This window comes from Bufo bufo, chromosome 2 (genome assembly GCF_905171765.1).
Source record: "Bufo bufo chromosome 2, aBufBuf1.1, whole genome shotgun sequence".
Taxonomy (NCBI): domain Eukaryota; kingdom Metazoa; phylum Chordata; class Amphibia; order Anura; family Bufonidae; genus Bufo; species Bufo bufo.
In genome coordinates, this window is record NC_053390.1 from 599,707,877 (window position 1) to 599,724,249 (window position 16,373).

Here is a 16,373-nt window from a genome sequence, read left to right on the forward strand (position 1 = left end):
CATAACAGTGCCATCCACAGACCCCCCCCTTAACAGTGCCATCCACAGCCCCCCCACCCCATAACAGTGCCATCCACAGACCCCCCCACCCCATAACAGTGCCATCCACAGACCCCCCCTTAACAGTGCCATCCACAGACCCCCCCATAACACTGCCATCCACAGACCCCCCCCCATTGCCGCTCCAGTACAGTTATAAAATGTGTAAAATTAATAATGATTCTATTCATGAGGCCCCCTCTGTAGTAGAACATTTAATATATCGATCCTACTCACAGGCCTGTTATCGTAATCCAGGCCGGCCGGGCAGACGAGTGGCAGCGTCACTAACTGACGTCACGTGCCTGCGCCGCCTGCTTCATTCATAAAGTAGGCCGGGCAGGCACGTGACGTCAGTTAGTGACGCTGCCGCTCGTCTGCCCGGCCGGCCTGGATTACGATAACAGCCCTGTGAGTAGGATGGATATATTGAATATTCTACTACAGAGGGGGCCTCATGAATAGAATCATTATTAATTTTACACATTCTATAACTGTACTGGAGCTGGGGGCCGGAGCACAGTGAACGCACCGGCCCCCAGCTCCTCCTCCCAGTCCCTCCCCGTTGATACATCGCAGCCTGCGATGCTGGAGCATGGCAGACTGCGATGTCAAAAGGTGGCGGAACGCCGTTCCGGTGCGCTCCGCCAGAAAAAAAGCCCTGAGTGCTGATGGGGGGAGTCCTAACTGACATGACCACCTGGATGAGGACAACACTGGCAACCTGAAACAAAACGGTTAAAACAGCACACAAATGCCAAACAGGTCTTCACCCGTCAGGAAATGGCGTGGCTCCCGGAATGTCACTGATTTATTTTTCTGTAGTGGGACACCTTACAAGTAGGTGTCCAGCTCCTCTTCACTGCTGGAGCTGCTGAAGTGCATGAGAGGGTGTTCCAGCCTCTGTTGGTATCTTAGAGTGGCATTAGTAGTGGTGCGCCACTGCCCTCTACCGGTAGCTGTAGGGATTGGTTGTGCTTACAGCTTTGAGAATGCTGCGGTGATTCGCTGTAGCCCGGAATCCACAGCTGGTGCAGGAGTTGGCAGAATTTCTGGCTGCATGGGTGCAAGGAGAGCTGGAGCAGCTTGCTGGGGCTGCTTCCAAGGAAACACGTAGGGCGGCAAAAAACATGGCTGGACCTTGGGATTAAAGGTCAGGACGCTGTTATTGATCTGTCCCACTCTCAAGGTTGGTGGTGGCGACAGGTCTGCAATCAGAGGTGCCGATGCAGGTTGGGACTTCTCCCTGAAGTGCATGCGACCATCCGGGGCCTCCTGTAGACAACGGGTCCTGCCCGCAGAACCTGGATCCTCCTGCCAGGTCTCTGGGGTAATGGGGTAATGGCAGGAGAAAGTGGCTTGTTCAGTGTGACTCCGGCGGCAAAAAGTCCTTGCATGGACCGCATGGGGATAAATTCAATCTGGTCATCTGAGTATAAATTATGCCGGGCCTGGGGCAAGTAGTGCCTCTTGACGGACCTTCGGCCCACAAACAGTTCCGTGCCGGAGTGGCTATCCTGCACAAAACCCACCCCTCGTTCCACTGAGAACCACAATACGGTCCCAGTTCTTCTAGTAAGCTTGGGGTCTCCCGGTTGGGGGTTGTCAATAACTTGCTTGACCCACTCTTCAACAGCTTACTTATACTCCCATGCCGTCTGGGCGAACGCTGTAATTTCATGGGGCACCTCAGGGTTAAGGCTGCGTAGCTTCTCATAGCTGGGTGGCGGAGTGGAATCACCAGCCGCCTCTGCCGCACCAGTAGGTGGTTGTGGCGTTGCAGGCCTAAGGCTGATGGCGGGTGCTGGGGTTTCTGGACGTGGCGGAGGGATGGACACGGACCGGGCCAGGGCCTCAGGGAGCACGGCAGCTCCTACCTGAAGTTGCGGCCGGTTCCGGTGCCTTCTGCTGGACTTCACGGGATTCAGGCGCCATCTGGTGTTCTGGCTTCTCCTTGGTGAAGGTGAGTGTGGCGGCAGCGTCCTCCGCGGGAACAGGCGTGACGTCCACTTCCACCTTTATAGGCTCGTCTTCTTCCACGGGGGCACTTGATGATGCGGAGGGATCCATGGCCTCCGGGAACTCGATTAGATCCGGACCCTTTGCAGCAGGAACCGGGACTTCAGTAGCGGTCTCCTCCGGAATGCTGGGCAAGGTAAGCGGGACATCTGTCTTGGCCAGGGAGGAATCCACAGCCTCCGACATGGTAGCGAATATCGAGGGCCCACTTTTCTTCATTATCTGTGAGACATGGATCTCGGGTGGACGCTCCTCATATACCACTTCTCCACAGATTGCCATCTGGTTCCATCGAGGTTGGGGAAACGCCATCTTAGTGACTTCTTCCCTCCGGCAGATAGCAGGTTCTAAGGGCGCAGCCCAGAGGGAGGAGTCTTTATCTCCTCGGTCCACAATAGAAAGTTCATGGTGGGCAGTCTCTATTTTTCCCGCTCCCAGGGGGGCGTATTCGACATCTTTTTGTTCCTTTCTTGAGAGGGTGTTGCTAGATTTTCCCGCTTCTGGGGGGCGTAAACAGCATTTTCGCGCTCCTGAGAGGGCGTTCCTTTGTTCCTTTGTCTCTGGGCATGAAGATGAGGCGCCATTTTAACGAATATGGCGAATTCCAAAATGCCGAATTAACTCTTTGTATGCAGGAGCGCACGACTAGCGCTTTCTTGGCACAGCAATACAAGTAAGAAAGTCAATTTTCAGTGATTTTTACACAATCTTCAGCCCTGATTATACTGTGAAACATGCGGTTTAGGTCCGTTTTTTAGCGCACAATTGGATCCGGTTCTGTAGTTAGGGATGGACACACAATTCAATCCGATCCTGTTCGTGACGCCACTTTAATTCAATGAGCAGGGCACTGGGTCAGTGGGGATGCTATGCAGTGGGTCAGTTTATATGTGTAATAGTTCGTGACGCCAATTGCAGCTTACGCAGGTACTGTAGCAGGGCCCTTTAAGATGTAATAGGCTCACGTACCAGGTGAGGAATGCCAGAGGGGGATAAGGTCTCTGTGTAGCAGATATGGTAGTGTCAACGGTGTCTCCTACCTTGGTACGGCTGGACTCCTGTATCCTGGCTCACATGCAATAAATTGAGTGTGGTTAGCAGGAGTAATTGAGGAATCATTGATATCCACACTGGTAGTAGGGTCCAACTTGTCTTTACTTAATGGTTTTGCAGCTTTGATCCATACAGGTACAGCAATAGTCTAGGATCCCAGCAGGTAGTGGCAATATGTGGCAGGAATTTATATCTATTCTGCTTCTTGTACATACGCCTAGTAGAATCTGGCAGGTATCTATCTTCTGCTCTGTCTTTAGTCTGCTTGATATGGGCCTGACTAGCTGAAGAGGTATTTATCTTCTCTTTGTCTTTGGATCTGTACTTACAGAACTGCTCGCATGGAATGGTGTTGTCTTCCTGGAGATCTATATGTCTGTGAAGAGCTGCTTTCCTTGTCCACCAGCTGAGGTAGGGGACTCCGGCTGGGAAGGTTGATCTTGGGCCTCAGCCGAGGCTTGGATTCAAGGTTGGGATCCCTGTTTCTGGGAGCTCCTACTAACACAGCCTGCCCCAGCAGGGGGCTGGCTCACACTCCTACTAGAACTTTCCTTCCTCCCCCTGAAGTAGGATGTGGGAACATTCCACTCCTCCTCAGAAAGGGGGGAGCTAACCTGGAATGGTCTATTCCAGCCTAGGTACTACCTATGATCTGCTGCATACTGCTGCCACCTGCTGGTGTACATTGAGAACTACAGCATATATATATATAAACAGGCATAGGAATAAATATATATTGGCAAATGCACAGTTATGTTACACTAGATGACAATACATTCACACCTAACAGTATGAAGCAGGGTGGAAGAAGTTTAGTGACATACTTCAGGATGTTACACTTCCATTTCTGTTCCATTTTTCCGTTCCAGGCATAACATTTTCAATAGATGATTCCGCAAAAACTGAACGGATACGGAAGACATACGGATGTATTTCCGTATGTGTTCCGTTTATTTTGCAGACCCATTGACTTGAATGGAGCCACGGAATGTGATTTGCGGGTAATAATAGGACATGTTCTATCTTTCAACGGAAATACGGAAACGGAATACATATGGAGTGCATTCCGTTTTTTGGGCGGAACCATTGAAATGAATGTTTCTGTATACGGAACGCAAAAAACGAGCTGTAAACGAAAAAAAAAAAAATGGCAGTGTGAAAGAGGCTTTATGCTGTATGCAATTTCTACCATAGAAATGTAGCTTCACTCAGGTTTGGCATTGCTTTTCTTTAGTAGAGCAGCAGCACTCAAGGAAGAGCTCAGTCCTCTTAAATTAACCTAGGTGAAGACTAATGGGCCTAATCAGCTGAAAACATGGGTGGGGTGAATAGTGGTGCATTTGGGAGCCCACTCTTATCTTCCCCAAACCAGCAAACCAGATCCTTTTTTGGGGGTTTTGCACCTATCCCGAACAGTTTTGATGCAGAGCTTACTTTCTGTTTGACTAAACATTACTCTTCTAGTGTCATAAATATTCTACTCTAGCAGTCACCCTGCCACAACAGATATATTATATATCCTCATTGCACTGTAGGTGATATAAATAATTCACAAATGGTACCTTTCTTTCTCTTGTCTGTGGCTGCGATGTTCAAAAAATGAACTTTAAAGTGACAAGCTAATGAGCTTGCAAATGCTCTGGGGCATTTTCCATTCTTGCAAGTGCCCAAGCACCCCGGCACTAGTTGCTGATAACTTCGCCCTTGTCTTGCTATAAGCCAGCCCAGTATCCTCCTTACGTTACTGTCTCAGCTCCCTGAAATCCTGCACCTGCAAACTGAGCCCAGGCATGCACCGTACAATGCCCACCCTGGGCAGTTGTATCAATGAAGGAACTGCTTACTGTATCCAGGTGTGGCATTTTATGATGGCTCCATTATCATTTTAGCTGCTGGATCCACAATGAATATATATTACCTATTTTAGCGTTATTCTCTAGAATGGTACATTTTATACTTTAACTTTGCTTTATTTTACATTTATATTATTTTTGTGTATTGTTTAAGTTGTCCTCATTAAAGATATCTATTGGTTTCAATTAATGCATTGAGAGCCTTACAGCCTTCTGCTCTTCTATTAGGGTACAATGATACAGTTAAATATACAGTAGCATAGTAATATACAGTTGCAAGAAAAAGTATGTGAACCCTTTGGAATGATATGGATTTCTGCACAAATTGGTTATAAAATGTGATCTGATCTTCATCTAAGTCACAACAATATACAATCACAGTCTGCTCAAACTAATAACACACAAAGCATATATATCGCAAATGCTGAATTTTTACTGGGAAAACTACAATTGCGAGTTGTTCCCCAACTCACTGGCAAAGTTCTGAAGCTCCAAGGTACTGAGGAAGGGGCAATCTTAAGCCCCGAAACGCGTCTAGCTCTAACAGGACCCCGAATTTTTAAGGAGTGAGGACCATTAGATAGTGCCGGAACCTCGCACCATACTGCTAAACACCACGATAAGGTTCAAGTATAAAGAATCCGTGACAGCCTACAGCAGAGACCGGGCTGCACATGCCAAACTTTTACCTACGTGGGATTTTAACAACCTGACCGCTCAAAAAAGCCTGGAGGTAATTAAAAACACGACCCAGCAGAGCGACGGTGTGCAGCGAAGTGGTGAGGAGAACCTTTCCGGTAAGACTATCTTTTTCATCAAATATTTGCTGACAAGAGATTTAACAAGACTCAAATGCTATTAGCCCAGTGGGACGCTACTGGTTGAATATAGAGCGGGACGCCGCTATACCTGTTTTGTTGTGGGACTATCACGTCACGGTGCCTCTAACTGTTACCTTGGAGCTTCAGAACTTTGCCAGTGAGTTGGGGAACAACTCGCAATTGTAGTTTTCCCAGTAAAAATTCAGCATTTGCGATATATATGCGTTTTAATTGTGCGATTCTTTTATTGTGTGAATAATCTATGATGTACCTTTTTATTGTCGTTTTAATGTTAGAATATGCCATGTGTAGTTTATAATATCCATCTAGAGTCAGAGTGCCGGTTATAGTGAGCAAGTGTTGTTTTATACATAGCTTTCCTACAGGAGGGCCATATTCTCTCTTTTATTGTCGTTTTTTGCCTTATATATTAATAAATATCTATGTGATCCCTGTATCCTGAGAGTGCCCAGTTCATTTATCACAAGTTGCACGTTATTTTTAGTGGACTGGGTGAGTCCACTTTACTGAGTGCACCTCTGCTTGGTCTTTGTGTGTTCCTGTGCGCCTCATTTACTACTTTTTTTAATAACACACAAAGAATTAAATGTTACCATGTTTTTATTGAACACACCATGTAAACATTCACAGTGCATGTGGAAAAAGTATGTGAAACCCTAGACTAATGACATCTCCAAGAGCTAATTGGAGTGAGGTGTCAGCCAACTGGAGTCCAATCAATGAGATGAGATTGGAGGTGTTGGTTACAGCTATCCTGCCCTATAAAAAACACACACCAGTTCTGGGTTTGCTTTTCACAAGAAGCATTGCCTGATGTGAATGATGCCTCGCACAAAAGAGCTCTCAGAAGACCTACGATTAAGAATTGTTGACTTGCATAAAGCTGGAAAGGGTTATAAAAGTATCTCCAAAAGCCTTGCTGTTCATCAGTCCACGGTAAGACAAATTGTCTATAAATGGAGAAAGTTCAGCACTGCCGCTACTCTCCCTAGGAGTGGCTGTCCTGTAAAGCTGACTGCAAGATCACAGCGCAGACTGCTCAATGAGGTGAAGAAGAATCCTAGAGTGTCAGCTAAAGACTTATAAAAGTCTCTGGCATATGCTAACATACCTGTTAGCGAATCTACGATACGTAAAACACTAAACAAGAATGGATTTCATGGGAGGATACATTGCTGCACGTTTAGAGTTTGCACAAGAGCACCTGGATGTTCCACACCAGTACTGGCAAAATATCCTGTGGACAGATAAAACCAAAGTTGAGTTGTTTGGAAGAAACACACAACACTATGTGTGGAGAAAAAGAGGCACAGCACACCAACATCAAAACCTCATCCCAACTGTGAAGTATGGTGGTGGGGGCATCATGGTTTGGGGCTGCTTTGCTGCATCAGGGCCTAGATGGATTGCTATCATCGAAGGAACAATGAATTCTCAAGTTTATCAAGACATTTTGCAGGATAACTTAAGGCCATCTGTCCACCAGCTGAAGCTCAACAGAAGATGGGTGTTGCAACAGGACAACGACCCAAAGCATAGAAGTAAATCAACAACAGAATGGCTTAAACAGAAGAAAATACGCCTTCTGAAGTTGCCCAGTCAGAGTCCTGACCTCAACCCGATTGAGATGCTGTGGCATGACCTCAAGAAAGCAATTCACACCAGATATCCCAAGAATATTGCTGAACTGAAACAATTCTGTAAAGAGGAATGGTCAAGAATTACTCCTGACCGTTGTGCACGTCTGATCTGCAACTACAGGAAACGTTTGGTTGAAGTTATTGCTGCCAAAGGAGGTTCAACCAGTTATTTAATCCAAGGGTTTACATACTTTTTCCACCTGCACTGTGAATGTTTACATGGTGTGTTCAATAAAAACATGGTAACATTTAATTATTTGTGTGTTATTAGTTTAAGCAGACTGTGATTGTCTATTGTTGTGACTTAGATGAAGATCAGATCACATTTTATGACCAATTTGTGCAGAAATCCATATCCTTTCAAAGGGTTCACATACTTTTTCTTGCAACTGTATATTAACAGGATGGAATACATGTGTTAATTCTGTATCATTCCACTACTATAACTACAAAAACCAAATATGTGGCCCAGTAACTTCATAGTGTTAAGAAAAGACATGTGTGCAAAGTGGTACTATTGCTCATATTATTTACTATCTATCTTGGCATTCACTGGCAGTAGTGCAGTAAGGCTTGTGAATGCCGTGCTTCCAGATCTCATTTTTCTTGGGAGGAATAGACAGGCTCAGCATATGTTTGCAATTTACGTAAGCAATGTGTACATTTTTTACATATTCCCACTCTACATTTTTGAGTGTAGACAATATGCAGCACAGTAGCCTTTAAAATATGTAATACCTCCACCAGCTGCAATATTTGTTCTGTGGAAGCAGGTCATTACCAGTTATTTAGCCTGCACTTTTTATTTCCAGCTTCCAATATTGCAAGTGGTTGGGAGCACTAACGTAAAGAGTAAAGCTGGTCATACACATTAGATCTATGTTGGCTGAACCTGTAAATTTTGGTGGATTTGGCCAACTGTCTAATGGGCATGGCATCTTACCTACATGTGCATGCCGAGACGATCATTCATACTGTATGTATGGAAGGATCAGGAGAGCTGTTGGCCGAACTTAAATGGGTATTCCCATCTCACACATTGGTGACATATCACTAGGATATTCAATGGATTCAGTGCACACGCCAATGTGGATCAAAATCCACATTGACCGAAACATCGTCATCATGCTGAGAAACAATTCTATAAATTATGAATCTTCTCCACTTTAAAAAATAAATAAAATTCTGACACAATTATGTACAAATTTCTCATCAAAGTTTAAAGGGATTCTGTCACTAGGTTTCACCCCCTCCAGATAAAAATATGGTTATGTTCAGGGAGCTTTAACCATTCCTAATGTGGTCTTATAAAAGTAATCTGTAGGCTTATTTTGCTAAAAATACGCAATTACTAACCTGTCATTCATAAAAATAAGGTGCCCAAGGGGATGTAAATGGCTCCAAGCTGCCGCCCGCACCTGCTGCCGTTCATGCCCAGCGCCGCCTCATAATCTTCTGTGACGCCTCCTGCTCTCCCTCCCTCCCCCCTCCTCCTGCTGTGACGTCTCCTGCTCTCCCTCCCTCCCCCCTCCTCCTGTTGTAACATTGCGATGTTACAGCAGGAGGAGGGGGGAGGGAGGGAGAGCAGGAGACGTCACAGCAGGAGGAGGGGGGAGGGAGGGAGAGCAGGAGACGTCACAGCAGGAGGAGGGGGGAGGGGGATGGAGAGCAGGAGACGTCACAGCAATCTTACAGCAGGAGGAGGGGGGGAGGGAGAGCAGGAGGCGTCACAGAAGATTATGAGGAGGCGCTGGGCACGAACGGCAGCAGGTGCAGGCGGCAGCTTGGAGCCATTTACATCCCCTTGGGCACCTTATTTTTATGAATGACAGGTTAGTAATAGCGTATTTTTAGCAAAATGAGCCTACAGATTACATTTATAAGACCACATTAGGAATGGTTAAAGCTCCCTGAACATAACCATATTTTTATCTGGAGGGGGTGAAACCTGGTGAGAGAATCCCTTTAAAAAAATACATCGTTTTGATCCACATTGGCGTGTGCACTGAATCCATTCAATACTCAAGTAGGGTTGAAGAATCCTTTTTGGTTGCACCGCACCCTACATATGGTGTGCTTTTCCAATATATCTCTACCATATCACTAGGATATGCCATCAATGTCAGATAGGTGCAGATCCCAACTCTGGGACATGCTCCTATCTCCAGAACGTGACTCCTAAGTGAAGGAGAGAGCACCGTGCAAGCATGGCCACCCTCCATCCACTGCCATGGGAGTGGTGAAAACGGCAGAGCACCAGCTTGGTTATTTCTGGCAGTCCCATAGTGGTGAATGGAGAGATAGACATGTATGTGTGATGCGCTTTCCATTCATTTCTATGGGTCTTCCGAAAATCTCCCAGAGAAGTGAATAGAGAGCACATGTGCACTCGCCTTACCCTCTGGGGGCTGCGTTCTGGAAAGAGCAGTGGATCCCAGAGTTGAGACTTGCACCTATCAGACATTGGTGGCATATCCTACCGATATAACACCAATGAATTAGATGGGTATAATTCTTTAAGCCTAAAAGAGTTATCCCATGAATAATGTAAAAAAGTAAAACCAGACATCATATAGTACATGACAGCCTCCTCATTCAATACTGCAATTGCTCTGCTAGATTTATTTCAAGCTGGCTTCTCGGGGGCATGCACTTTCTCAGAGAACATGTCCTTTCTGCTGCAGCTGGTGGCATTTGAAGGATGAAGCTGAGCATGTATGTCAGTCTCAGTGAGCTGCACAGAGAAATTAGAAAAAAGGCAAACAGCAGGTGGCGCTATACAGATAGATTTCAGTAAATAACTCTGTGGCTATACTAAATTATTCAGGGGGACAACCCCTTTAAGACAAGGAGATATTGGTTCCAATTGTTCCTTTGATTACGGCATTTCAGAGGTCATACTCCCATTGAGCAGAATATGATGACACATCCTATTGGCATATCTGGCTCCATTAAAGGGTCATTCCCATCTTATAATGTTATGGCATATCCAAAGGGACATTGTTTTGGCATACAGGGAGTGCAGAATTATTAGGCAAGTTGCATTTTTGAGGATTAATTTTATTATTGAACAACAATCATGTTCTCAATGAACCCAAAAAACTCATTAATATCAAAGCTGAATATTTTTGGAAGTAGTTTTTAGTTTGTTTTTAGTTTTAGCTATTTTAGGGGGATATCTGTGTGTGCAGGTGACTATTACTGTGCATAATTATTAGGCAACTTAACAAAAAACAAATATATACCCATTTCAATTATTTATTTTTACCAGTGAAACCAATATAACATCTCAACATTCACAAATATACATTTCTGACATTCAAAAACAAAACAAAAACAAATCAGTGACCAATATAGCCACCTTTCTTTGCAAGGACACTCAAAAGCCTGCCATCCATGGATTCTGTCAGTGTTTTGATCTGTTCACCATCAACATTGCGTGCAGCAGCAACCACAGCCTCCCAGACACTGTTCAGAGAGGTGTACTGTTTTCCCTCCTTGTAAATCTCACATTTGATGATGGACCACAGGTTCTCAATGGGGTTCAGATCAGGTGAACAAGGAGGCCATGTCATTAGATTTTCTTCTTTTATACCCTTTCTTGCCAGCCACGCTGTGGAGTACTTGGACGCGTGTGATGGAGCATTGTCCTGCATGAAAATCATGTTTTTCTTGAAGGATGCAGACTTCTTCCTGTACCACTGCTTGAAGAAGGTGTCTTCCAGAAACTGGCAGTAGGACTGGGAGTTGAGCTTGACTCCATCCTCAACCCGAAAAGGCCCCACAAGCTCATCTTTGATGATACCAGCCCAAACCAGTACTCCACCTCCACCTTGCTGGCGTCTGAGTCGGACTGGAGCTCTCTGCCCTTTACCAATCCAGCCACGGGCCCATCCATCTGGCCCATCAAGACTCACTCTCATTTCATCAGTCCATAAAACCTTAGAAAAATCAGTCTTGAGATATTTCTTGGCCCAGTCTTGACGTTTCAACTTGTGTGTCTTGTTCAGTGGTGGTCGTCTTTCAGCCTTTCTTACCTTGGCCATGTCTCTGAGTATTGCACACCTTGTGCTTTTGGGCACTCCAGTGATGTTGCAGCTCTGAAATATGGCCAAACTGGTGGCAAGTGGCATCTTGGCAGCTGCACGCTTGACTTTTCTCAGTTCATGGGCAGTTATTTTGCCCCTTGGTTTTTCCACACGCTTCTTGCGACCCTGTTGACTATTTTGAATGAAACGCTTGATTGTTCGATGATCACGCTTCAGAAACTTTGCAATTTTAAGAGTGCTGCATCCCTCTGCAAGATATCTCACTATGTTTAAATTTTCTGAGCCTGTCAAGTCCTTCTTTTGACCCATTTTGCCAAAGGAAAGGAAGTTGCCTAATAATTATGCACACCTGATATAGGGTGTTGATGTCATTAGACCACACCCCTTCTCATTACAGAGATGCACATCACCTAATATGCTTAATTGGTAGTAGGCTTTCGAGCCTATACAGCTTGGAGTAAGACAACATGCATAAAGAGGATGATGTGGTCAAAATACTAATTTGCCTAATAATTCTGCACGCAGTGTATGTTCTACCATTAAAGAGCTAATCTCATCTAATAAAGTGATGGCATATTGCTAGAATATGATGGCATATTGAAGAAGAGGTGCACTGAAGCCCTCATTTGCATAAATAGCAAAAAAAAAATTCTCTGGAAAACCGCAACCAATTTTCACAAGACAGGAATAATTTTAATCTGCGAGATCAACCCTACCAGGAAATATGCCTGGTTTAATAGGGCTGGCCCTGCTGTCAGGTGCTGATATTTCTATGCATAACTATGGGGTTTAGGTAACGCTGTAGTGGTTTTCCAGTGCATTTATTCAGCCATGCCCAACCAGCATAGCACTGGGTAAATATTAGGGATGAGCGAAGCGACTTAGGATAAAACTTCGTTCTAATACTGTACGGAGCAAGAGCTCCGTACAGTATTAGAATGTATTGGCTCCGATGAGCCGAAGTTATTGATTCGCGATAACTTCATGAATTAATTTCTACTGTAAAAAAACATTTCCCAAAATCGGGTGGGTTAGGTTCTAAGTGGTACCTTGGAACAGAACCCGAGTTCGGGAAATGTTTTTTTACAGTAGAAATCAATTTATGAAGTTATTGCGCGAAGTCTCGCGAGAATTAGAACAAAGTTTTATGCGAATCGACTTCGGATGTTTCATCCGAAGTCGATTCGCTCATCCCTAGTAAATATGGTCCCAGACACCATGATTGGTGGGGCCACTATGGTGATTGATCCACAAATAGATGTGAGAACACATGGGCATAGGGTGTGAAATCTGCCGACTTGCCAGTGTGTGGTTGGGTGTATGTGTTCAGCAGTGACAGTGCATTGTGCTATTGACAACCTGGAGTGTGTGCTTCTTTTTTTCTGCCTCAGCTGACCCAGGATTCTGAGACTGATGTTATGGGCAATGAATGCTATGGATATTTCTTGTGGATGTTAGATTGGGAAGCTTCAAGGTAGACCATAGACTTATGCCAGTAGGTGTCATAGTGGCTCTGCAACTGGCCACAAGGACCCTGTATCAGGGAAGGATTAGCTGGTTCACACCTGAGTGTTTTACAGCGCGTTCTTATGCGCTGTAAAACGCTCAACAGGCAAGAACCAATGATTCCCTATGGGCATGGTCCTCACTTGAGCGTTTTACAGCGCGTACAAACGCGCTGTAAAACGCCCTACACCACAAGAAGTACAGGAGCTTCTTTGGGGCATAATGTCGCGCGTTCCCGTATATAGACTTACGGGAATGCGTGACAATGGGCGTTTGCTTGTTTCTTCAGCCACGCATGTAAACGCCCGATAAAATCGCGCATACAGAGCGCAACAGAGTACGCTCAGGTGTGAACCCAGCTTTATTACAGTTTGTTGCACCACTAAGAGAAATCATACCACCATTTTAATTTGGGCTGCACTGGTGCTTGTAAGGTGTACTATTAGCAATATATAAGAGCTGTACCTCTTGGATATAGGGGACTGTTGTGCACCCCATATTATTGGGGTTTGCTGCTGGATGGGGGCTGCATTATTGTGGTGGCCAATCTGACCCTATACACTACATACTATGTGGGGATTTGTACCTCAGACTGAGCATTACATGTTCATGAACCAAGACATTTTGGCACATATTGTGTAAAAATGTATAATTTGACCATCCATATTTTTCAGGTCCAACACCTTTCCTGTTATTCAGCCATGGAAATGATATTCTCAGCATTGACATTGATGGTACTAATCTCAAGACAATAGTGGCCAGCGCAGGATCATCAGTGTTGCTGGATTTTGATCATAAAGAACAAAGACTTTACTGGCTTGATCCTAAGAGAGGCTTTATACAGAGGATATTTCTAAATAAAACTAAACGTGAGGTAAATTGTCATTAATCAAAGAATAAAATTAATGATTGCATGTACAGTTGGACTATAAATGTAGAGGTATTCAACATTATTGCATCATCATTCAGATGTAAATCTTACTAAGACTTGTATACATGTTCACTTCATTGATCAATAAAAAATTATTGTAGTTGAAGGAACGTTCTCGCTCATGATGAGCACAAATGTACTCTTGATCGGTGCTCATTGAGCATGGGAACTGCTGTGTATATGCTTCTCTTCCATGTCTTACATAGGAGCACATTCTTCCCAGCCCTTTTTGGCACGCATGTGTTACACTTGTCATGCAGCAGATAATGATGACTGGATAGTTTTCCTGAAGCAGATCAGGAGAAAGCAATGTATAAAACTTGCTGCTGCACATGAATGTCTGCTGCCGTATCTTTTTACAGTAGCTTTATCCCTTTCCTAAGTTTGCAAATAACCAGATATGGAATGAAGTATTGGAAACAAGTTTGGCAAAACAGTTCTATAATAAAGTCATATAAAACCATTAATTCATATAATTATATTTCACTATAAGTGTACATTAAAGGGGTTCTCCAGGAATTTAGAAAATGAAAATACTTTAATATTACTTTATTATAATTATATTCCCAAATACCTTTCATTAGTTGTAATGGCTCGTTTTGTCTGGGAGGCAATCATTAGGAGAAATAAAATGGCCGCTGTCCTATTAGTACACACAGAACCTGTCCTAAACACAGAGGAGGACAAGTTATTTCACAATCCTCAAGAGGCGGGTGGACAAACAAAAACCCACTAATTCTGACAAACTCCAAGAAGTGATTATGAAAGAATGGGTTGCTATCAGTCAGGAATTGGCCCAGAAGTTGATTGAGAGCATACCCAGTCGAATTGCAGAGGTCCTGAAAAAGAAGGGCCAACACTGCAAATACTGACTCTTTGCATAAATGTCATGTAATTGTCAATAAAAGCCTTTGAAACGTATGAAGTGCGTGTAATTATATTTCACTACATCACAGAAACAACTGAAACAAAAATCTAAAAGCAGTTTAGCAGCAAACTTTGTGAAAACTAATATTTGTGTCATTCTCAAAACTTTTGGCCACGACTGTACATGAATTCCTAAGTGCCTGTGCATATGTGCAAAAAGAAGAAGATGAGGAAACAGCCATATTAGCTGATACAATGTTCCTCCATCTATTTGAAGGTCCATCTTTTGCCAGATTTTAATAAAACAAATCATAACCTGTGTGGGTTGAATCCTTAGCTATACTGCAATCTCTCTTATACAGACGGCTAGTGTATACTGTATCCAGGGGCGTAGCTAAAAGCTCATGGGTCCTGGTGCAAGAGTTCAGCATGGGCCCCCCTTCCCTCAGTGCTTTGTGGCCAGGGGAAGGGAAGCACATAGCCTTTGTGCTGCCTGAGGCAAAAATTGAAAAGGCACCCCCCATCCATGCCAAATGTTTGACCTAACCCCTTCCCACCAGCTAGATGTGTAATTTGACCAGCATTTTCCTATAATACCAGTGTCTTCTTATATTGCACAAGGGTCTTTGAGCCCCCTCGCCCCCTAGCGACTGCTACCTCTACACCACCTATCCTATAGCTATGCCCCTGACTGTATCCGAACTCGGAAGTACTATAAAAATTCACTAAAAGCTGGGATGAAAGTTTAGCTTTCTTCAACTTCCTCAAAAAGAAAAGCCTTCTTTACCACATAAGATACATTAGTCAAATCCTTCGAAATATAAAGCCCCAGGAACTTTAGATTATTACATTTTTTGACTTTTTCTCATTTATGTAGAGAGGAGAAAGTGCCGTCTTTCTTGGTCAATTATGCTGTATACTGTTTTCTTTAGGTGAATTGCCTGTAAGTAGGTCTCCATAAACTGCTGTATCTGAACCTGTACTCTCCAGAGTTTGAAGGCTAAATAAGGTCTTTAATAAGGTAGTAAAAGATCTTGCATTACTAATATTTCACTTACCGGTAACACTGATGTTTTTGTATTTCAGAGAATGCGTGCTGTAATACAAGGAGCCACACAATTCACAGTGGATTGCAAAAACAAGAACATTTTCTGGACTAACCAGCAAAAGGGAACCATAGAGTGGACTGGCATGAGTGGAAAGAAAGCTAGAACCCTTTTGAGAGGTTTAGTTCACCCCAACTTCATTTCTGTTGATCCAGTGGAGGGGTATATGCAACTTTAGACCTTAATTATTTAATGATTTGTTGTTAAAAAGTATTTACATCGTATTTTAAATTACATTTATTTTGGATGTTTCCATTCAGCTTCTCTTCTCCGTGGCCATGGTGGTAAGGAGGAGCAATAGACTTGGGACCCTTTTTCTAGTCATTAGTAAGGGAACAGTGATGAAACAACTATCCTGCTTGCTTAGGTTATAAATTTACAAGGTGGAAGAACCACTTTGAAAGGGTTTTCTGAGACTTTAAAACTGATGACCTATCCCCTGGATAGGTCATCAGTATGTGATTGGTG

The 16,373-nt window shown here is 44.0% G+C and overlaps 1 protein-coding gene across 2 annotated transcripts in view; it reads left to right on the forward strand.

Annotated features, from left to right (window-relative positions):
• EGF (epidermal growth factor) overlaps positions 1–16,373 on the forward strand; it is a 193,645-nt gene that overhangs the window by 80,419 nt on the left and 96,853 nt on the right. For both annotated transcript variants that reach the window (XR_005776343.1, XM_040418371.1), the window contains exons 2-3: positions 13,676–13,875; positions 15,886–16,067. Coding sequence is in view for 1 of the 2 variants with exons in the window: in XM_040418371.1 (XP_040274305.1) it covers positions 13,676–13,875; positions 15,886–16,067 (382 nt within the window). In the remaining variant the exon portion in view is untranslated. The remainder of the gene's footprint in view (positions 1–13,675; positions 13,876–15,885; positions 16,068–16,373) is intronic.